This window comes from Sinohyriopsis cumingii, chromosome 9 (assembly GCF_028554795.1).
Source record: "Sinohyriopsis cumingii isolate HCF-2022 chromosome 9, ASM2855479v2, whole genome shotgun sequence".
NCBI classification, from domain to species: domain Eukaryota; kingdom Metazoa; phylum Mollusca; class Bivalvia; order Unionida; family Unionidae; genus Sinohyriopsis; species Sinohyriopsis cumingii.
This window is the reverse complement of record NC_142969.1, coordinates 72,717,263-72,741,666: the sequence shown is the minus strand read 5'-3', so window position 1 is coordinate 72,741,666 and position 24,404 is coordinate 72,717,263. Positions and strand designations below refer to the sequence as shown.

At 37.1% G+C, this 24,404-nt stretch overlaps 1 protein-coding gene across 2 annotated transcripts; it reads right to left on the bottom strand.

The window, feature by feature from the left end:
* Positions 1-725: 725 nt before the first annotated feature.
* On the bottom strand, positions 726-7,839 carry LOC149792018 (pro-neuropeptide Y-like). Of its 2 annotated transcripts, none has more exons than XM_089969320.1 (4): positions 7,802-7,839; positions 5,866-6,046; positions 1,962-2,023; positions 726-897 (listed from the first exon to the last, which is right to left on the bottom strand). In XM_089969320.1, the coding sequence occupies exons 2-4, from the start codon at positions 6,039-6,041 to the stop codon at positions 893-895; spliced, it is 243 nt and encodes an 80-aa protein (XP_089825446.1). In that variant the 5' UTR covers positions 6,042-6,046; positions 7,802-7,839; the 3' UTR covers positions 726-892. The 2 variants fall into 2 exon arrangements, with proteins under 2 accessions (XP_089825446.1, XP_089825445.1); XM_089969319.1 differs by having other exon boundaries at positions 726-892.
* Positions 7,840-24,404: the final 16,565 nt, after the last annotated feature.

The window sequence follows — 24,404 nt, the reverse complement described above, 5'->3', positions numbered from 1 at the left end:
AAGACCCTGAAAATAATACGACTGCTGTAGAATACAACACGCCTTCTAATGTCGATTTATAAGTATACACAATTTCATCATAGAATCTCAAACCCTCTGAAGTTATATACAGAAAAATCAACTATGACAATGAGTAAAATGCTACGTCGTGACCTGGAAATTTAAGTTACAATTCCCAATGTGATTAGTAACACAGCTTCCATTGATCATGTATACGTACGCCATATTGCACGCCTTAATCTCAAGTAGTTCAAATATTATACAGCTGAATGGATTGTGTGGTGGAAACAAAATATGGTACAGTGACATTGACCTTAAAAAATACATCAAACTTGAATCCTTACACATCTTTTAATGATTATACATAAATATCTCTCACCACTTAACCTCATAACTGGCATGACAGTTATGGAGCGGAAAGGAAAGTACAGTGTAACATATATATATATATATATATATATATATATATAGAGAGAGAGAGAGAGAGAGAGAGAGAGAGAGAGAGAGATATTGAAACCTGGCCTAGCAGAAAGGACTTCTAAGGGGAAAATAAACACATGTCCTAATTATGATGTACCAATATATCAAATCACATCATTTAATTTCAAACAGCCTCAAATGGCATAGAAACAAAATTCAGCCGGACGAACTGAAACGCAAATAATGCCCGCAAGCCAGCTTCTCACTAGAAAGGAGTTGCAATGAATTAAACAGTCAAAAATGTGTTATATTTATAAATCACATCTTTATTTGTTTAGTTTGTAATATAATGTATAGAAAGCAACAGCTGTGGGATTTTTTTTTCTTTTCTACAGGAGCCTCAGCATACATATTTCCACCTATTCCAGTACCTCTTCCTCTCCAAATGGGACGTTCCAGCTGTAGTCGTATTCTATTCTGCCGAAAAATGTATACAATTTTAGTCATATGATATATTACAGAAAAGATGATGCAGATATATAACATGCTATTGAACTTGTTCAGTGTTGTTGTTTACGGTGTATTATGCAACAACATGGCTTTTTTTAATGTACTGATGCAGTGAGATCAGCAGAACACACACCTGTAGTCAAAGTAGGCTCATCCAATCATTGCCGAGTCCAGCACACAAACCTCATTGCCGCTGCCGGTGATTCCTCATTTACCAGCATTTTACGTCACAAGGGATAGCGCATCCGGTGGGATCTATATCCACAGTAGATGAGACAGTTTAAGGACTAACGGTTCCTGTCTACCATAGTTGGGTATAATGTAGCCATATGTCACATTTTATTTGCCTAGGTGAATTTGAGGTGGGAGAAGGAAACTGCTACAACAATTTCTATTTCAATTTGAATCAGTCAGCATAATTGTTTTATGGGTCCTCTAAACACGAACACTTGTTTAATTTAATTTCATGTAGATAACTGAATGCATTACTGTATATACTATCAAGTTACCTATGATTCCAGTTATTTCATCAAAATGAATATTTGTCGAAAAGTATTCTTGTTCTCATTGTGAGAAAGTAACTTCCTAAATTTGAAATGAGAAGACGTTCATGAAATAATATGAACAATGCCAGTTTCAGGTGACTCTCATATTTTTTGTGTCAGTATTTAACTTGAATAAACAAAAGTAGACGTCAAAATTCTTATAGCACGCATCCATACATACATGCATGCTTATGTGCGTAAGTACGTATGTGCGTACGTACATGCATGCATGCATGCATACATACATACATCCATGCATACATACATACATACATACACACATACACACATACATACATACATACATACATACAAACATACATACATACATACATACATACACACACACACACAGACACATACATGCATCCATCCATACATACATACATACATACATACATAAATTTGTTCCCAAGGCGTTTGCATTTATTATCCCTTGCTAATACCCCTGATATAAATCTGAAATTAAATTAACTATCAACTTACCATTGCTGTCAAGGTTCCCGAACGTTTGAACACCAGGCTGCTTCATAGCACTTCTGCCAAATCTATTCAAATCAAGAAGATGTTGTGTTGGTAAAGTAATATAAAAACAGATGCTGTACTGTTATATACTCTAGTAATCAGTGATCTACATTTTGGTTTTCATTCTACATTAACTGTGGTAGCTTATCATTAAAATAATTTGAGTAATGATACAAGGTATATTGTAATAGTACCACTTGGTGTTAGCTGCACTCTTTTGCTTGAAGTATACAACAGCTATGTGCATTTTGCATCTGATGTGGCTGATCACACAAAACAGCCCTTACCTGTACCCGCCGGAAAGAGATATTGTCACGTTATAAGTAAGGAACAATAACTAGATTGCAGCATGTATATGCTAGACCCGGAGGCTAATTATTCGCTCCATAAATGTTGCGAATGTCAGCCTTGCGAACAATGAGTGTGAAAGTGGTGTGTACAGAACTGGCCGGCCGGCTTATGTTACGATAGTGTAAGCCGACATCTAAAGGACTGGTGGGAAGCCAGTTGTATATAACATGGCCATAGGAACTTGCTACTGGCGCCTTATTTGGCTGTGTGCAATTCACAGGTAAGTGGCATGAATTGCCGGTGTTGGGCTCAAAGAAACATCAAGTGGGGTCGTAAATCCACCCTTGACAGTCTGCCGGGGAGGGGGCAATGTCTGCTAATTATGTAGACCATGGCTTAATCGACATCCACTCGGAATCGAGAAAGGCGTGGTCACCGTTGGAATCGCAAGTTTAAATCTAGTGTCTTGAAACTAAACGTCAGTAGTCGCTAAACCATCTTGCTTGCATTACATAAGGAAGTAATAAACTACTCCGACGTCATTCGAAATTGGCGGGAAACATTGTTATTCTGGGAATTACAAAGGAGCTTAGGACAGGAAGCTTTTAGGAACCGGGGCAGCTGTAGGAAACAGAGAAGGGAAATACCCTGGTACAGTTGGTCCTGAGTCTCTGGGTGACAAGAAAAGGAGAGAATGGAAGTGGAGGAAGTGGAAGGGTGAATGACGTGGTTGTTGGACTGAGGATGTACAGGGTACCAGTCACGAAATACTACAGATGAGTAGAAACACAGGACAGGAGAAAAATCTATCATACTAAGTCAGATGATGAAATAGGCAGTCACTTGGTCGAATGAAAGACGAGTGATAGGGTTTTGAATATTGAATTTCATTTGAAGAAGGACTATATGTTATTGAATGGCATTACATTTTTTGTTTATTTGTTTATTTGAATTTCACCTTTTGTGTATTAAGTAATTTAACTGGGGGCTCGGAGCTTTGCATCTCTATCACTACTTCAATTTCTAACAAATACGAGCCAGGGTGGGTCTTCTGTAATAATTAAAGATAATACTGGGAGCACCCCACCCCAACCTAAGGTAGTCTACGAGACCTTTACATATATAAAGCAGCCTTTGGTGGAAGTCACTAAGGAAACTGGAAAATTTAGCTTAACAATTAGGAATATGTTTGTTATGGTGGACTTCAATAATTCACCTCAGTTGCTGTAAAAGATACTGGAACGAAATTGTATTATTGCAAGTTAATTACCATTACTACCGACCATAAATCTCTCTCTCTCTCTCTCTCTCTCTCTCTCTCTCTCTCTCTCTTCCTTTGGTCGGTTTGACTTAACATTGAACATTTCTTGATACGTCCAGAGACATCGTAGTATGGTACAAGCGAAAATCCTCCATTTTCGTCTTGCATGGATTTTAGATATAATTTTGGTCAACAGAGAGAGAGAGAGGGTGTATATTTTCACATTTAATTGATAATTATAGGTTACTACATTTGTATGCGAAAATATGAACGAGTTTTTTTTCGGATACAAACACTGCACGACCTTGGGAGTGCACTATATCCATCCAACAAAAACGAGTTCATATTTTCTCATACAAATGCTGTATCCTTTTTAGTATGTACTCATTGTTATATTCAATCTAAGGCTTAATTATGTAAATAAAAATACACTACACGAAACAAAGTAACTGAATATATGCCGTATTCCGAACTAAATACACAAGCGCAGATTCATCATTACACAACAGCAACATTGTTAATGAACACATAACTCCGCCCAGATAAATTTGAACTTGGTCGCGCACTAAACATAACTTTCAAAAGAAAATGGCGTTTTGGTCTATTTAAAATTGATATTTGGAGTCATATTATGAATCAATGTTCATTGCAACAACTTTTCCATTTGATCTGGAATGAATATATTTTGGCATTTTTTGTCGTTTCTACGAAACTTCGTGATTATGGGCTGGATTTAGGTGTCAATTCTACATGAAGTACATCTGATTTCAGCGGCGACGGACCAATCGTACCATCAACATCTGCAAGGGTTTTTCTGTTCAGCCATTCAATGTTTGAAATCGAAATGTGGGAAAAATAGGTAGACTTTCAATTGTAATGATACAAATTCGCTACGGAATATAATTTTTGTTCATGTTGTGTGCAGTAAGGAGGATGTAATTGCACTTGCAATAAAGTCGAAATTACAGTAAAAATTCGAAATGCGTAATCAAGTTTGAGAACCCATGACATGGCTCATGTAATTCGTATTTACAGAACTAAGAAATACAATTTGAGAAAATTCAGGATGTAAAACTGTAACTATATTTTTTGCCATTACCAGCTCAAGAAGACAAGTTTGTCTTGTCACTTGCACATTATTTGTAAGGACCCTGTCTGGCGCCTACTGTATAGGTAGCCTAAAACCGAAACGTTGTATCAAAAAGGTTAACGCGGTATGTACCTAAGCAGCTGGTATATGGCAGTCCACGAAACATCTGGTTTAGTTTATTCAGAAACAAATTTCATCAACCAAAACGTAAATAGCATACTACGCGAGTGCACATGATTTGTTTACAAATCAAAAGTGATGGCGTCTACGTCCATTGTTTGTTTACAATAGAAAGTAGTTCCTTTATTCACGTGGATGCAATATGAAGGTGAGCAATATCGTAAAGTAAAGAACGATTCTGACAACGTAACGTTAACGGAGAAAAAAATGAGCATATCATAATTATCCATTTTTAGAACCTTTTAATGGGTTTAAGAAAAGCCAGCATCAACAAAGCCTTAAATACATTACATATGTGTGCCCCGTAACAAAGACATTTACCTTAATGTGTCGACCGGCAATTGCAACTTTTTATCATTGATTATATAAATACTTTAGAGAGGTCCCAAAGGAAGTGTAAACATACCGTTATGAAGAATTATATTGTAGATTACTTGGTGCAATTTTAGTTTCAATGTTTTTATCCAGCCAAATTTATTTTTCTCACCCACTCCAGATCTCTGCATATTTTGTCCCTTTTGCATGAGTATGGAGGGGGGAACGGAGATAGAAAGATAGATAGATAGATAGATAGATAGATAGATAGATAGATAGATAGATAGATAGATAGATAGATAAATAGATAGATAGATAGATAGATAGATAGATAGATAGATAGATAGATAGATAGATATATAGATATGCTAACATCCACAACCCATGGTTATTTCCTAACACTGCGTATCTTTGTCCATCCCACTCTTCAAAGAGACAGACTTATCAACAAAATAAGCCTAATGTTTAGAATGATGCAAAGACATTGGTTTGCAGCAGCCGGATTCTTTTCAAACAAATGACATGGAAAACAACAAGTAACAGTCATTGAGAACTTTAAGAGATTTTACCTTGGTCTTCCTACGAAATCGCAGTAGTTATTCAGAGCTATAGGGGATTTTGCCATGGGCTTCCTAAAATACCGAAGTAGTCATTGATAACTTTAAGAGATTTTACCCTGGTCTTCCTAAGATAGAGTAGTCGTCATTGAGAACTTTAAGAGATTTTACCTTGGTCTTCCCACGATAGCGTAGTAGTCGTTGAGAGCTTTAAGATATTTTCGTAATTGATCTGGTGTTCTGAACTCTGAAGGGCGACCAGGGGGCGATAGCATTGATTCCTGGCACGTGACACTCAACATCAGAAACCCACACACAAACAGGAAGACGAGGCTTAGTTTTTCCATTTCAACTGAAACCAGAGTGAGGAGGATTTCATTTCTTTACGATTCTAATGTTTCGTACTTGTTCATTAAAATGTTAAAACAAGAGTTAAAATTAAAAGCTAAGACTATAGAGACATATGAAAAAGGTGTGTTTTAACCCTAGACTATAAATACATATGAGAAAAGTGTGTTTTAACTCTAGAATATGGAGAATGATGAGATAAGTGTGTTTTAACCCTAGAATATGGAGAAATATAATAAAAGTGTGTTTTAACCCTAGAATATGGAGAAATATGAGAAAAGTGTGTTTTAACCCTAGAATATGGAGAAAAATGAGAAAAGTGTGTTTTAACCCTAGAATATGGAGAAATACGAGGAAAGTGTGTTTTAACCCTAGAATATGGAGAAATACGAGAGAAGTGTGTTTTAACCCTAGAATATGGAGAAATAGGAGAAAAGTGTGTTTTAACTCTAGAATATGGAAAATACGAGAAAAGTGTGTTTTAACCCTACAATATGGAGAAATACGAGAAAAAATACGAGAAAAGTGTTTTAACCCTAGAATATGGAAAATACGAGAAAAGTGTGTTTTAACCCTACAATATGGAGAAATACGAGCAAAATGCGTTTTAACCCTAGAATATGGAGAAATGTAAGAGAAGTGTGTTTTAACCCTAGAATATGGAGAAATAGGAGAAAAGTGTGTTCTAACGCTAGAATATGGAGAAATATGAGAAAAGTGCTTTTTAACCCTAGAATATGGAGAAATATGAGAAAAGTGTGTTTTAACTCTAGAATATGGAGAAATATGAGAAAAGTGTGTTTAAGCTCTAGAATATGGAGAAATATGAGAAAAGTGTGTTTTAACCCTAGAATATGGAGCTGAATGAAAATTTTGCATTATTATTTTTACGCGAGTATTATCAAATTTATTTTGTGTTCACAAAGCATATATTTACACACGGAATTGGGAATGAAGATATTGGCCACTTATTCAAAAGCATAGCGAATATTAAAACACGTTGGGATCACCTATGTCTTTTAGCGACGTAAACTAAAACAAATAAATGAAAATAACGGACATGATGCGACTAAAACAAAATGTTAAATTCCAAATGCGACTCGTACCAATGATTTCTTCAAAATCTGTAAAACAACTCTGACATCTTTTGTCAAAGAATTTTTTTTATCGTCACCGAACTTATATTTCATAAACTGATATAACTCGGCCAAAATGATGAAAACTAAAATTAAGCTATATATCGTACGGGGACGTCAATATTTCTTGTGAAATATTTTACTAGTTAATTGGGTTTCTCAATATATCGCTAATGATGTCTCAAAATTGGGACAGTTTTTAATTTGGAAGAAGTATATGCGATAAAACCAAACATGCTGACGTAGAAAGGTTCACGACTTGTAGCGTAAAAACAAACACTTTCAACACTGGAGTAGAAAAAACAAATTTTCAAAAAAGAAAAGCAATAGAAAGACTGAACAAGAAAAGTGCAGAAGAGAACAAAATACTAGATGGAAAGAAGACGTATACCTATTATGAAAGAGAAATTTAAAAAGACAAAACGATAGCAAAAATGAAATCTAGAAAAAAAATTTAGATACATTTCTAACCATGGATGGTGTTATAAAATGTAGTTTATAATTGTCAAAAGTTAAAACGAAATGTGTAATGGTGTTACAAATAAGTGTAAAGTGGGACATCTATAAAGCCAAATGTCAGGAGAGAGAGAGAGAGAGAGAGAGAGAGAGAGATTCGTACTCACATTGTTATTTATCAAAATGCGTGTTTCTGTGATTTCCCTCACTTCTTTCTAGTCTGAGGAGGGTTAACTCTGGTTCGGCATTTTATACTATGGTGTCGCCTCCAACTGTCAAAAACAGTGGCCATTTTCATTACTTCTCTCGCTGGGTCCGATACCATTTACGTATCTTTTTCCATCATAGTTCCGATGTATAACTGACAACACTCGATTGATTTACCCTGCAACAATTGTTTGGAGTTCTGGGAATCTTAAAAATAATTAAAATATGTCCGGTCTATAGAGGGACTGCCAGGAACACCTGTTTTGGGAACTGTGTCGCTTAATTAACTTTCAGAAAAACAGATTTGATTCTCTCAAAGGAGTTAGCTATTTCTTTCACCATCCCGCTTCCTTTGTCGGTTATCGCCTGGGGGAAAATATAAACGTAAACAATATTTCTCCGTAATTATATATCATGATTGAAGTTTTTCTTGTTGATTTGTTTGCTTGTGTTTCTTTTAGGAAATAATTAAAACATTTATATTTTGAAATGTGCATACGTGTCAGGTTTATATCTATGCCACCTCTTCTTTTAATATTAAATATAAATTAGTCACCATGATTTCAGAAGCTTAGAATGTATATTTTATTAAAAGACAAAACGATTGCCAAACCAGAAACTCCGTTTAAAATTATAGTGTTAATACCTTAAATAACCAACATGTGTTTTGGTGCTCTGACCAATAGTATTCGATAAAACAACTAAACAATGACATACCTTCTTGATATAAATCGAAAATTTTCAAACAGTGATAAAGGTGACAAACTCTTGTCCACCACTGTGCTGCAATAGGCAAACGACAAACAGAATTTGTGGTCTCTGTGTCCGTTGTGTGTGTGTGTGTGTGTGTGTGTGTGTGATTTGGAGTTTTAACGTAGCTTTTAAAAAAGTTCAGCCATGTCGCTACGATGTCTGCAGTGTTGAGTTTATAGTAACGTCTAGCACTGGGGCATCATGCCGCAGACATGCTGCACGATTTCCCACCCAGTCACATTATCACGACACCAGGCCGAACAGTCCTAACCCTAACCTCTTAATGCTGAACGCCTAGCGAGGCAGGTGTTTGTTCCATTTTTATATCTTTGGTATCACCCGGCCAGGGTTGGACCCCACGTCCTCCCGCATCTGAGGTGGAGGCTCTAAACACTAGGCCACCGGAGCGATCCATGAACATTTCTGAACTGTACGAAGTATATTATCATGTGGGGTTTTATAGAAATGAGTATTCGCCGGTTTTGCTCCTTGATCTTTGTTTGTACGCAAGCGAGCAGTTTAAAACGAAGGGATTTTCTGTGAAATGGACCTAATTTATCATCACTTCACTATGTTATAATATCTTTCCTGAAATGTTCGTAAGTGATTTACGGGCTAACTTTCGCATTAGAGACAAGATGAATGGTAGGTGGGTGGGTGGTATAGGGCGCTAGTCCGGAATATACTTTGAAAGCTTTCTTAAATTTACCGAGATGGGTTTTCTTCCTATTCCGTAACAGACATAAACACGTTAACATATTGGTGGGTCTCATGGTCCGTCCTGCAATATGAGCATGCGTTCTCAGCATCCGGGTTTTATAAAATGCGATATGAGAGCATTAAACATTATATAACATAATTTCAAAATTCCGACAGAACATTTTATACATAACATTTTATACATAACATTTTATACATAATCCAATGGAGCAGATAATAAATTTATATTATATCTTACGTGTATGGTATACGTACTCATCTTATATCCATCCATCCATCTAATTTTATATATCTGTGTCTCTTTTCACTCGTCTTACATGAAAATCTATCTTGAAAGACGGACTCTATTTTTAGAGTCCCTTCCTTCCACTCCATACAAAACAATGCTTTATAATCACTACCATATATATAGTGATATATAGATATAAAGTGACGACTCGAAGTTCTAAACAAAGTAGCTGAAGAAGAGCGGAAGCAAATTTGTTTTGTAAACTTCGACAAACAACACAAGTCCTAGAGATTAAAGTTCAAAATAAACTTTTGCGGCATTCCCAAAAAAAATCAATGTCGATGTGCCTGTGATGGACTCTGTCGTAGGATGTGTGCTAACAATCTATTGTTGAATCACAATTATACAATTCAAGAATATATCTTTGATTTAATTTCGTTATAAATTTAATTCTTTATCTCCAAAAAATATAGTATTTATTTTAGCAACTTTTATCTCCTGAGTAGAATAATTTGAATTTAATATTTTCGCCCAAACCAAACTATTGAACAACAATAATACTTAATTCTACTCAGATGTAATACCACGAATGACTAATTTTCAAGTAAAAACGATTTATATAAAAAAAACACATAAAGAAAATCAGGATGAGGATCAAAAGTTCATTGTTCGAAAACAATTAGAAGTTCTGTTACAATAAAGCTTGCGACAATCATCATGTAGATCAGGTCTATGAAAAAATATCCTTGACACAGTTTAATATAATAATTCTAATAATTATCCAATGTTATTTATAAACTTGTCACTGATCTTGGACAAGGTCGGCTATTAGATAAACGCTTACTTTATCTATCGCATTCAATAAAAAAAACAATGAAAAACTAACTAACAAACAAATGCAAATAAAATATACATAACACTTCTCCTCATAAAGAAAACGAATGATGCAATAAAGCTTTATTTTAGGAATATATTCAAATGTGCATGTGATAAAAATTAATATAATATGAATCCTCATGAATAAGATAAAGATAACATGAAACAAAATAATATTTATATACACGTGAAAGTAGATCTGATATTATATTGTCTTTTCATTTGATATCAACGTTTATTCCTGCAACGCCCAACTCTGGGTTTTTTTGCGGGGGTGGTGGTCTTTTGTGTTCTGTTTTCTTGTTGTTGTTTTTTAATGGGCTGCGAATTAAATCACTAACACAAAACCGGATAATTAGCTGAACTAATGTACACTTTAAAATATTGGAATGCCAATATTAAAGCAAAACATTCTATCTGGTTTGTCGAATAATTTATATTGTGCTTATTTAATTTCTTAGATAAAATGTACAATGGATGATCTGCACCATTATGGTCATCTTTAATCAATACTGCACCAAGCCCTACATCACTTGCCTCAACATATATTATAAATTACTTACTGGCATGTGGAGTTGAACAAAATGTTATACTCCTAAGTATGGCCGATATAGTTTGGTTTTCTTACTTAACAAATTGGTTAGGGTGTCAGCAATTATTGGAAAATTGGATCAAACTCCCCGATAGTATAGGTGATCCTCTAGCCTATTACTGCATCGATGGTGTGATGGCAGCCCTCAACATCGTTCAAGATCCAGATGAGTGGAGACTATGCTTTGATTCACCGTAGACGAGTCTAAAATCTTTGCTGTATAATGGCAATGCTTTGCCATCGATTCCAGATGGGCATGCAGTTCATATGAAGGAAACCTATGAAAACATGAAACAAATTTTGAGGTGCAAGAACTATGACCAACATCAGTGGCGGCTTCGCGGCAATTTGAAGGTTCTTGCTCTCTTGATTGATCTGCAGACTGGATATACAAAGTACTGCTGTGTTTTTTTCTGCGAATGGGAGATTCGTGCGAGAGATTCCCGTTGCATCAAGAGAGATTGGCCACTCCGACAGACATTGTAACCTTTGAGGAAAACTGTTCATCATCCACCACATGTTAAATCAAGGAAGATTATTGTAATTCAAGTTGGGTGTGATGAAGAACTTTGTCAAGGACATGTACTTAGATTCGTGAACTTCCTTGAATTGCTGGTTGAATATATATATATATATATATATATATATATATATATATATATATATATATATATATATATATATATATATATATACATAATTTGCTGAAAAATTCCGGACTCCTGATCCGATTGGCCATATTTGATTAGGTCATACTGAGTAAACAAGAAGTTTATCACAGCTTTATCTATGGTTTTAGTTTCAATATGTATCAAGAAATTGCCTCTAGGAAACTTGATGACGCACACATCATGACAAGTGTGACATAATCTAAGGTATTTACAAAAATCATTTTAAAATTTTGACCACTAAAATGATTCAAGGTCTTCCGGTATTCTTATTTACCCTTAAATGACCAGCCAGATGAGCCTCGTGGGATATACTAAGGATTTCCTGTTTATACTACTTAGGAACACTTATGTCATTGTTCACTGACCTCTCGTCACCAGTGCGTACCTCAGGTGGTCTCTAATATCTCATAATAATCATCATTTGTGACAAAATAAGCATATACTTATATGGCTTTAGTTTCGCTAATAGCCCACTGAAACAAACAGAGGATACCAGGATCGTTTTCCGATGCCACAAGTGATTAGAATATTGAGAATGAGTGATCACTAATTATGATCACTGTGATCAAGACCTTTCGATTGACCAAGCGAGGAGCTGAAGTGATCTCATCTAAAACCTGACCAGTGCATGTATCAGCTAATGGAACAATTTCATCATTAACATCATTCTCAACAGATTTAATAGCCATAGCTCTAGTAACTATACAAGATGTGTATAAATCAAGGATAGCGTTTTCAGTATATCGACATTCCTATCGTGAGCTTTTACGTTGCCTGGTAATCAATCCTTGGGTACAAACGTCACTGTTCCGTTTGTCACGGTTCATGAGACAAAGCCTAACACTAAAATGTGCACAGAGGAGAGGGACAAAGCCACACTCTGCGCCCTGAATAAGAACACTTTCATTAGAAAAAGGCAAATTGTGTAATAATATATAACTATGAGAAATTCCTGCATCTCGGAAAACGTGCATAATGATAGGATTGGCAGAATCACCAATGGGAGATATAGAATCAGTCGACGTGAATGATTCATATATCTCTATAATACAATCAGACTAGGATTTGTTTGATGCAGCTAATGTATTGATTCTGTACATGCGTTTGACCCCTTAGAAATAAGAACATTTTGAAAAGGTCTGTCTTCATTTGGTTCTTCATTTTTACGTTTGTGGCAACCAGCAATAACGTGCCCTTTCTTCTTCATATAGGTGAACATAGGAAGGGATAATGATTTCTGATCAGTCTTATCCGAAACCTGGATGCTAAAAGTTGCGCAAAATTGAAATTTGGAAGTGCTCATACTAGACTGAAATAGTCGTGTACCAAAAAGACTGATGCGCGGAACTCGTACTGACAAAAGAAACAAAATGAGATAAGGAGTATATTTCAGCTGTTCGATCAGTATTTTCTAATGTTTCAGCCTTGTTCTCAAACATATTATTTTTAGTAACATCAAGACCTGAATTTGTGTGCAAAGTCCTTTAATCTAAATTTCTATTCCCATTCTTCATTTTTTCTTTCTCTTTGAATTTACATTTCTCTTTCTTTCTCTTCTCTTTAAGCCTTCATTTGCATTATCGTATCTTTTCATTCTCTTGCTTTCCTCTTTCTGCAGTTGCCATTGCACTTGTGTCACTCTCCCATCTTTCTCCAATTGCATGTGGTTTGCTTGTTTCTGTATTGTCATATATCTCATCGTTCTCCAGTTGCATTAATTTCTACTCTGAAACTAAAAAGGTCTTACAAATTTCCATCTAGTGTTTTTATTTCAGTCCTTTTTGTTTCATGTCACAGCTAGATAGAGACTTATTACTCAAACATAAAGCATTTTAATCTACAGCATTCTTTTCCATCAACTATTGGACCAAGATATTTGTAATTCCTGCTTCGTTAAAGAAGCATTTGCCTCAGCAAATTATATTGTTGGAAAGTTGGAGTAATTCATCAATTTTCAAGGTCTTTAACCTTTCTGTGTAAGATTAAAATATAGTTCTCTACTTCAAAAAACAATGTGAAAGCTTGATGACTTCACTGTTGATTTCACAAATATGTAAGATAATAACTCGACCTTCGGTTATGCAGAAACAAAGTGAAGTTTAACTACAGAAACAAGTTTCCTACAATTCAACAAATAATGTATTTCCTCCCTGAAATACAAATAAAACAATGTGAAACGATAACGTACGGTATTGCGAATTAAATCCCAAATACTCATAGAATTTCTACCACATGACATGATTAAATTTCTCAATTACCTTTAGTGGTATACAAAAATATGCAATACTGGAAGTGCTTATGTGCCTCGAATGGCCTGAATGGTACTGATGTGTCAACATTCTGTTTCTGAATCACAATAATCATATTCACAATACATCCTTATTTGAATTTCAGTATAAATCCAAGTCTCTGTTTCCAAGAATATTATTATAGATAAGCACTGTGTATCTGCAGTGAATTGATAATAATTTCAGTCAAATGGAACATTTCATTCTAGAAGAAGAATGTTTTAAAGATGAAAGTTTAGATGAAAAATTAGATGATATGTTACTAAAATATAATAAAGAATATGGTGAGTACAATGTCATTGATTCAGACAAAGATACGATTCCTAATATTTATCCTTCGGCCAGAAAATGTTACAAAATGTTGTTTACAAAAGTGTCATTCATTTTGGACACAGTCATGTATATAATTTTGAGTTCCCTGTAGCATACAATCAATAACAATTAAACCATTGATTAACAATGCAAATTAAATATCAAATATACATAAAACTACTGTGTTCCATTTCGTCGAATACAAAATATATTCTATTACGAAATATCATCAAAGAAATCACATTCTACGTGTAATGTATCCAACAGAGGGAAATTAAATCAGTAAAACTCTGAACAGAGAGATATCCAAGTATCCTCCACGACGACTGGAGATAAATACCTTTCACCATGGCTTCTAGATACTGATCCAAAATCGAAGATCATATCTTCCATGGACAACTGCAACAACGTATGTTTTATGTTTGTGTATGACTTTCTCTTCCACAAAAACTAAATATTGTGTGTAAGGAGGCATGGTGTGTTTAAGCATTCCCATCCTTTTATATGTGACAATAAGTGATTTCATCCTCCTCCTTTCCCAACCTTCCCATTTCGTTGGTTGTTAGGTCATTCCCACGGCGCGTTGTACAATAAATGTGGAGTGATGGATATAATGGGTGGTTGGTTAAGAGTAGACGGTTGACTATTTGTCACTAGCAGCTGCATCAGTGTGGAGTATTGTTCATTAAACACAAGGCGTGTTGGGTAATTACTAGGATTTGGATAGGAGATAACTAGTTCTTTGTGAGTACATAAATAAGTATTGGACAGTATATACTGGGGTGTTGGAAATAAATATTAGATAGTAGATGGATAGTTGTACGATAGTAGATAACTATTTAGCATTGCACTTCCCCTTATGGCAGTGTATATATATATATATATATATATATATATATATATATATATATATATATATATATATATATATATATATGTGTGTGTGTGTGTGTGTGTGTGTGTGAGAGAGAGAGAGAGGGTGAGATGGGGCCGGGAGGGAGGGAGAGAGAGAAAAAAAAAAGCTTATGAAAGGTACGCTCGGTTTTAAACTCTCTGTATCTTTTCGAGAAACTTCGATTGTGCAGGCGGGCTTAGGCATAGGCGATGGTATTTTCTCACGTCTAAGTAATCAAAGTTTATTTGACTAATCAGATACATTTGAAACCAGCTTAAGGTGATCAAACATACACATATTGTATGTTCTACATCCTCAAAAAATCTAACGACTTGCTGGGAAATAGAGGCTACAGAGCATGTCCTACATGTAGGTTATCATTTTAGTTAAAATTCAGTCACAGTTTTGTATTTGACTTTATAATTTGTTTAATAAGCACAATGAAAAACCAATAGTACAAAAACATAGTTTCCAAGAAAAGTGAAAATCCTATTAGAAACGCAGAGAAAAATCAATATCTGTCGCAAATTTATAATCCCATAATCCGAATTTAAAATATAACTAGATTGCGGGAAAATCTCCATTGATGACTATCCAGGTTTTTGCATCGAGGGGAGATATTTTATTTACATATTGCAAACATCTAAAGAGGGATGAAGGTGATACTTTGATATAGGTTGCTGTATCAAGTATGTTTGACTACAGTTTCATTCATAAGCAACGAAATTTATACATTTTAAGGGGTCCCTGGGTGGCCGAGACGCTGGCCTTTATAGATCACTCACTCAGTCCTCGTGAGTTCGAGTCCCGACATGGCTATGTCGGAAAGCGTACCAGTAGCCTCCCATGAATGGTTGGTTCTCCCCAAGCTCTTGATAGACTAGCTGTCATGTATAGCCTAGCATGTTCTGAAAATCGCTCTAAGCCACATAACCAAACTATACAATTTCAAAGGAGTTAGCGAAGATTCATTTTAATGCAGAATGCATACTATCAAGGCTGGATAAATAGGCGTAGCAAAATGTCACAGGGCCCCCACCCTGCAGTGTGCCCCGCAACACAGTAAAATGTTTTCGGGTATGGTGATGGGCTTGTTTCTTAATCACTCCGGGGCCTTTTAAACCGGCCTTGCATACAACAAGAGCAGTATAGTGGGGGTGTTGAGAATCTATGAAAATCCCAGTCAGAAAGGTCGTGGGGTTGTTTAGGGTCTATGGGAAATTTAACATGGGGCAAAACATTGGGGTCAATGGAAGTCCCAGTCAAAAAGGTGTCCCGGCACTATGGGGTCTATGGGAAGGAATTTAACATGGGTGGGCATCTTTAAGGACAATGTGAATTTGACATGGGAATGGCTCCTGGGGAATTGAAAATGGAGGACGTTATGGTGTTTATAGAGTCAAAACTATTTATAGCGTGAAATGCATTTATAGCGACAACAAAGGTTGATAGGGACAAACTTAGACATACAGAAACAAGTAAATTAATAATCAAACAAAGAAGATTGAAACACACATAAAATAGGACGGACAGTTTCTAAAGATAGACTCACAGATAGAAGAGAGACTCGAAAAAGAAAAGTCTATTATATTGGTACAAAACATTTATTCAGGTATGTGCATTGGCTCTCTGGCCTGTGCTTTGGTCGAAGCTCTATCCATTTAATACATTAATAGTTCGACATGAAACAAACCTATTTAGTAGTCATTTAGTTCTTGGTTCTAGTAAACTACTTTTTAAAATTAAAATTCACGCCTTTCTAAAAATCACTTCATATACAACTTATTTACAATAAATGTTCATCTATAAGAAAATGCTAAAACAAAACAAATAACAAACAATCAAAGGGGACAAATTTCATGTTTCGCTCTATATCCGTCAAACACGTTGTTTAAAATCTGTTCAGCTACCACGTGTTTCCCATCACGTACTCTCTTTCATTCGTAAATCTGCTGTATGTCCCTCTTGCTAGGTGCACTTATCGGAAAGCAGATCAAGTGCAGTTGTCGTCTTCTTCCCATGGAGGAACAACGTATGCCACATGAATGGTCACTTTTCCATCGATGATGTCAAATTGTTCACTTATCGTCTGCATGTCTTCAGTAGAGCTCAAACGTTTAGAAGAAATTAATTTTGCATATGTGTTAACCCGAAACACACAAGCGAGTTCAAACTGTCGTGATGCATAGATAGGCTCAAACGACCTCGATCTTTGACTTGGCACTGATATCTGAGTTCCTCTAATAATGAGTTAAGTAGGTCTGTAATGAAACCTGCTACTTCCTCTGGTGGAACATCAGAGGCAAAAGTTTTACATTTCACCGTGCAGGTTTAAGTCGGCCGAAATTTTCTTGAAATCGCTATCTGATCCATTTGGATGCTGAAACACTCCTTTAGGTCTACTTAATATATATGGTGGTGAAGGAAGTCAATTGTGTTTCTTCCTTTTCTTTTTTCATCTGCGTAGAGTGATTCATCTTTCTTAAAGCTGGTCCTCGCAATGAAGTCTTGCTTTTTAAAGTTGTCTGTTTTTATACTGGGCGATATTAGCTTGTACATCAGGTAAAGTCGTAAAATCTGAAGTTGCACTGGTTGCACGTAGATTGTCATGACGTTAGTATATAAACAAGTAAGATGTGGTACTGCATTCGTGATGTGATCGTGAGGCATAGCATTACACCTGATAAGACCGTTGGACTTACGTTCGATAGTTGCTGTTTGAAAGTATTCAACTGTATCGATTGACGTTGTTCGTTACAATGAAGTATCGGTCTTGGACGTTGTCCCTTTTTATATGCTAACCAATATCGACGTGACCGTTCGTTAAAGTGAAGTGGTTGGGAAGTCGAATTCGGTGTGTGCGTAAACGTACAATCTTGTTCTGTTCATGGGTGGTCACTTTAAAGTTTTCATCCTGTCAAACTGCAAGGATTATTTCAATATGCCAATGTTCACCAGTCGACTGTTGGGATAACTGAGAATCAATCCTGTCACTTTACACTAAGTATGCATCTTTCTTGCGGGTCCCGTATTCGTTGCCGTAACTTTTACGACCGCCACTAGCAAAACTTAGAATCTTGTCGTCGGGGTGCTCGTCCGTCCAGGCTCCTAAACTGTCTCCTTCTACATCAGGGTGACGTTGACCTAGGCGATCGAAGTAGATGCAACTGTCCGTGTCAGAGTACATGATGCTATTTCCTAACAGTTATAAAGTTTCGTGCAATTTTAAGCGAGCTTGGGCTGTCACGTAAGTTACAATATTGACATTTCCAAATTCGTCGGCTTCTACAAAGTCTACTTCTTCTTCGTAATTGACTAAGATCAAGTCCTCACGAGGCACGTCTACGTGTTTTATGTATTTGGTTTTGTCGTGAATCATCTGGAAGTAGCGGGAAGTTTCTGTCAAATACTCCGTCTTGGGTAAACACTGTCGTTGTGCCAACTTACCCCACAAACAATTTAACATCACTCTGGCAAACGATCACATGTCTTCATTTTTCTCCACATTGTCTAAGGTGATGCCTTCCTGCTCCCAGTATTTGTCTTTAATTTATTTTGGCCTTCGGAAGTGTGGCAACCGGAAGGATAGCGCTGGCTTCTTGTTTCCGTTTCAGAAAGGCATCCAAGTAGTCAGTGAAAATGACTTTCTGAGTTTGGTCACCCTTGTGGTACTGTTCTGTCTTGGAAAAATGAGAAATTCCGTACACTTCTAGCAGTTGGTATCCCAGGTCCAGAGTTTGAAACAGTTCCATGCTGACCATCGTTCCGGTCAAGTTGCTTTCTTCCTGGGTGTGCTGACAAGACTGGTCTGGGTTGCACCTTTTGGCATAAGTAGAGCACAAGGGAAACATCAGTTTCCCTTGGCAATGGTGAGGTAAAGCGGGATGGTACAAGTCCGTGGTGGTCAATATTTTGCCCTTGATCAATACTTCATATTGTCGAATGATGTCCAGGTCGATGTGTTCCGTCAGCAATTGCGTATGCCCTGCGGGAAAGTGACAATTTATGCATACGTAAGGATACAGCGAACACGCGTCCAAGTAGTTGCTTTCTTCTCTTTTCTCCTCGTCGGCGTGGTACAGCAAACATGTATAAATTATACCGCGGGTTCAGTGGGTCAACCAGCTTGTAACTTAACAGTATGCTTTTAAACTCAGGGTCGGTTTTCAAAAGGTGATCGTACTCGAGTTCCACATTTCCAACACTTGTTATCCTTACTGCTCTAACTTCAAGTGTTGATGACAGGTAGCCTAGTACAAGTGTTTCGTGGTACGTTGTAAAAACTGATCTTTAGTGTCACGTTCAGGGTAGCAGAGGGGACATCCGTGAAATAAGCATCCGTTAAATGTGTACACCATCTTTGGGTTTTCTAAGTCCGAGGCAAGATTCTGGTACTAAGCGTAGAAAGCTTCTCATTGTTCGGTACGCATGTTGCCGGGTCGGAGTAGTGAGGCTCCTGTAAATGGGATAGAACGGCGTTTCGATTGGCTTCGGTATTGAAAAAGTGAGGAAATAGCCTTTGGCCTTCTCTGTCATTCCAAGCGTTTTAGGCACTGGGCTCAAATGCATAGCCAAGTAATTCATCGAATCGTTAAACTGCACTCGGCCCACTTGCATGGAAATGATTTTGTCTCCGTTTAAAATCACTTTAGGACGTTCGGTACTTTGTCCCGTACAGTATCTATATAAAAAAACTGTCCATCGTATCCCGAGAAATTGTGAGCAATTACATTGGCATGGTTATGACATTCTCCGTAACATTAGATGTCCGCTTGGATCCACATCTAGTCGATGGGGCCTAAGAACCATTGGACAAAATTGGCTAGCGTGTTTGGTCCCCGAATGATTTTTTCACGTCCTCCATGAATTTTGCTGCAGTGATGGCAATGACATTGAACCTGCGGTATAATTTGTACATGTTTGCTGTACCACGCCGACTAGAAGAATTGAGAAGAAAGCAAATACTGGGACGTGTGTTCGCTATATCCATACGTATGCAAAAATAGTCACATTTCCGCAGGGCATACGTAATTGCTGACGGAACACGTCGACCGGGACAACATTCGACAATACGAAGGATTGATCAAGTGCAAAATCTGGACCCCCACGGACTTGTACCATCCCGTTTTACCTCACCATTGCCAAGGGAAACTGATGTTCCCCTTGTGCAATCCTTATGCCAAAAGGTGCAACTCAGACCGGCCTTGTCAGCACACCCAGGAACAATGCGCCTTGACAGGAACGTTGGTTAGCGTGGAATTCTTTAAAACTGTTAAAGGTGTACGAAATGTATCACTTTTCCAAGACAGAACAGTGCCACCAGGGTGACTAAACTCAGAAAGGCATTTTCTCTGACTACGTGGATGCCTTTTTGAACTGAAACAAGAAACCAGCAGATATACTTCCTGGTGCCACACTTCCGAAGACCAAAATAAATTAAAATACAAATACTGGGAGCAGGAAGGCATCACTTTAGACCACATGGAGAAAAGCGATGGCATGCGATCGTTTGCCAAAGTGATGTTAAATTGCTTGTGGGGTAAATTGGCACAACGACAGTGTTTACCCAAGACGGAGTATTTGATAGAACCTTCCCGCTACTTCCAGATGATCCACGACAAAACCAGATACATAGAACACTTATATGTCCCTCGTGAGAACTTGATCTTAGTCAATTACAAAGAAGAAGTGGACTTTGTAGAAGCCGACGAACTTGGAAATGTCATCATTGCGGCTTACGTGACAGCCCATGCTCGCTTAAAATTGTACGAAGCTTTAGAACTTTTAGAAGATTGCGTCCTGTACTTTGACACGGACAGATGCATCTAAATCGATCGCCTAGGTCAACGTCACCCTGATAACGATGGAGATCTTTTAGGATCCTGGACGGTCGAGCACCTCGACGACAAGATTCTAAGTTTTGCTAGTGGCGTTCCAAAAAAAGTACGGATACGAATACCGTTACCCACATGGAAAAGTGCAGATGGAGTATAAAGTGAAAGGATTGACTCTCAATTATCCCAACAGTCGGCTGGTAAAATTTCGCGTATTGAAAGTAGCCGTGCAGTCAGGACAGGATGAACACATTAAAGTGACCTCCCGTGAACAGAACACGATTGTACGTTTACGCTCACATCAAGTCGTATGTCGACTCTTGGAAAAAGTCTATTAAATCGTGTACGAGAAGAGGATTCGGCTTCCCAACCACTCACTTTATCGTACGGTCACGTCGATATTGGTCAGCATATAAAAAGGGACAACGTTCAAGACCGATACTTCATTGTAACGAACAACGTCAATCGATACAGTTGAATACTTTCAAACAGCAACTATCGAACGTAAGTCCAACGGTCTTATCAGGTGTAATGCTATGCCTCACGATCACATCACGAATGCAGTACCACATCTTACTTGTTTATGTACTAACGTCATGACAATCTACTTGCAACCAGTGCAACTTCCAGACGACAAGACGTTACCTTATGGACATGCTGATATCGCCCATTATTAAAAAGAGACAACTTTCAAAAGCAAAACTTCATTGCGAGGACCAGCGACAAGAAAGTTGAATCACTCTACGCAGATAAAAAAGGAAAAGGAAGAAATATCATTGACCTCTTTCACTACCATACCGTCACGGCAAAGTGAGTCGAAGAAGGGAAAGGATTCAGTAGACCTAAAGGAGTGTTTTAGCATTTAAATGGCTCAGATAGTGACTTCGAGAACATTTACGACGCCAACTTATGTGTTCCATACACATATTTTATTTATAAGAGATTCCACCAGATACCATTGTGCATAAATGTTGTTAGGGGGTGTGGCCTGGAGAAAACTATTTTTGCCTTGATGTGCCGAAAATAAACCCACCCGCTACTAATTATTTCCATTACACTATGTGTTGTAAACAAAACATCTGGAGGTAAAATAAAAAAAAAACTGTCCAAGTAGCTCTCTCTCTCTCTCTCTCTCTCTTGCGGTTAATCTATCTGTTCGCTTATAATCATAAAGCAATGGGCGGTTGGGCGGAATAGTCTGCCATGCTGCATATCCGATCATTGTCTTTGAACATCAGTATTTAAAAATAATATTTTTCAGAACCTTATCAAGACTAGCGAAAAAATCCGTCAGGTTTCTAGTGGCAGCTTTGTATCGAAGCGCAGGCATAATAGCATAACGACCCAGTTTATCGAAATATACTTGGTGTTAATTCATCTTCAGTTTGTTGTTGTTGTTGTTGTGGGGTTTAACGCCATTTTTCAGCACACGATAGGCCATGCATGGCGGCCAGTATTAATGGTGGAGGAAGAATCCGGGAAAATCCCGGGAAGAACCACCGACCCACGAAAAGCTACTGGCAAGCTTTCTCACATACCCACATCGGCTGAATCCTAGAATCGAACCCACGCAGACAGAGGTCAGATGGCAGTGATCCGTAACGGAGAGCGCTTTAGACCACTCGGCCACTCGGGGCCCCCTCTTCCGTTTGTACGTTTATTTTAAGTTCTCTCTCTCTCTCAATCTTTCTCTCTCTCTCTCTCTCTCTCTCTCTCTCTCTCTCTCTCTCTCTCTCTCCAGTTGTCTAAGAATATATGTCCCTTATTGGCACTAGAGAGAAAGGTTAGGGGGTGGTAGATAAAACTGAGTGCCATATTTTAAAAAAATACATTCACAATAAACGGCATTGTTAACAATATTTTCTCGTTATTTTCTTAGTTCATTAATCAATAATAATTGGAAATTCATCACTGATTTGAGATTTGAGACGCAATAGTCTACGCTTGAGGAAGAAATAATCATATACATGGGGAGAATTACGAATTAATATGCCAACATTACAGATTTATCAAGATTTACGAGGATAAAATATCTCACCATCATAATTACATTTTACACAGTTCTGGGATTTTACGATTGATTTAACGTTACACTGATCTAAACTTGCACCATCTATTGCAAGTGAGTTCTGTTTAGCAAACACGTGACATATATCATAGATACGTGTCCTTACCCCCCACCCACCCCCACCCCCCGCACAGGCGATGAATATCACTACCCTTTACAGGGACAACGTTTTGCTGAACTATGCAAATAATATATAATTTAGAAGTATCAGGTAAAATGTCACTAAATGCAACTTTGAGGAGTTGATAAATAATACAAAATGTTCAAATACTATTCAGAGAGAGATATATATATATATATATATATATATATATATATATATATATATATATATATATATATATATATATATATATATATATATAATTAGAGAGAGAGATAGAGAAAGAGGGAGAGAGAGAGAGAGAGTGAGACAGTCGAGCAATTTGCTGTAGTTAAACAAGCACTCGTGCTGCATTGAAGGACACACCGTACTAATGAAATGGAAAAATGGGAACCAGCCTGAAAATGGGGGAGCATAAAATAGAATATAGATAGGTTTGGCTGGCCAGGATTGCTTAATAATGGAAGTCATGTTTTAGGACAAATAATCTTTTGAGAGCTGATTTTAGTTATAAGTGAGCGAAAAGAGAGAAATTGTTTTATTGATGGAATTTTAGTCCTTTAACATTTCTGAGTTTTGGAACACACGTTACTAAAATTAGCACCTGACCCTTTGGTCCGGAATTGAAAGCACATGTTTCAAACACATGCAGGTCCAGAAAATGTCTCGGCTCATATCCTTTCCTCAACACAGAAGCTGATATCCAGGTTTTATTTATACTGATAAATATAGGTTTGATCATGAGTACTCAGTAATTTATATTTAGTGACTTTTTAATATCATGGTGTTTGCATAGGTTTACAAGGGGAACTGAACTAGTACCGTGAGTCCTGAAAGGAACTTCAATGAGGTCTGCTTGTACCTTGTCCACTTCATAGCACTATGGCCCGGGGGTAGACTCGGTTTTGCGGTCGCATTTCTCAGTGACCACACATACTCAAGGAAGGTATTAGGCCCTTTTCACCATGCAGAATATGACCTTCTGGCTGACACGTTAAAATTTGGTACAGATGTTTGGTCAATTAAATCAAATATCAACACACGGTACTTATTTGATTTGTTATTAACCTAAGTAGAAATGATTTTTAACTGTTCATTATCTACTTTGCCTAACATAGCGATAAAATGCGGTACTGTTTAAGTGAAAAACGGTTTTTCGTAAATCCTTTATTTGTCTAATTGCAGTTTTTGTTGTTATGGTGGGGGTGGGGGTGGGGGTGGG

Bases quoted from the DNA above. Each gene is read 5' to 3' on its own strand.
- LOC149792018 (XM_089969319.1), bottom strand. From the start codon at position 6,041: ATGGAAAAACTAAGCCTCGTCTTCCTGTTTGTGTGTGGGTTTCTGATG. The intron at 2,024-5,865 runs GTAAAATCTCTT...TGATTTGAATAG, and splicing joins GCTATCGTGGGAAGACCAAG to ATTTGGCAGAAGTGCTATGA. The intron at 893-1,961 runs GTAAGTTGATAG...TCGGCAGAATAG, and splicing joins CGGGAACCTTGACAGCAATG to AATACGACTACAGCTGGAAC.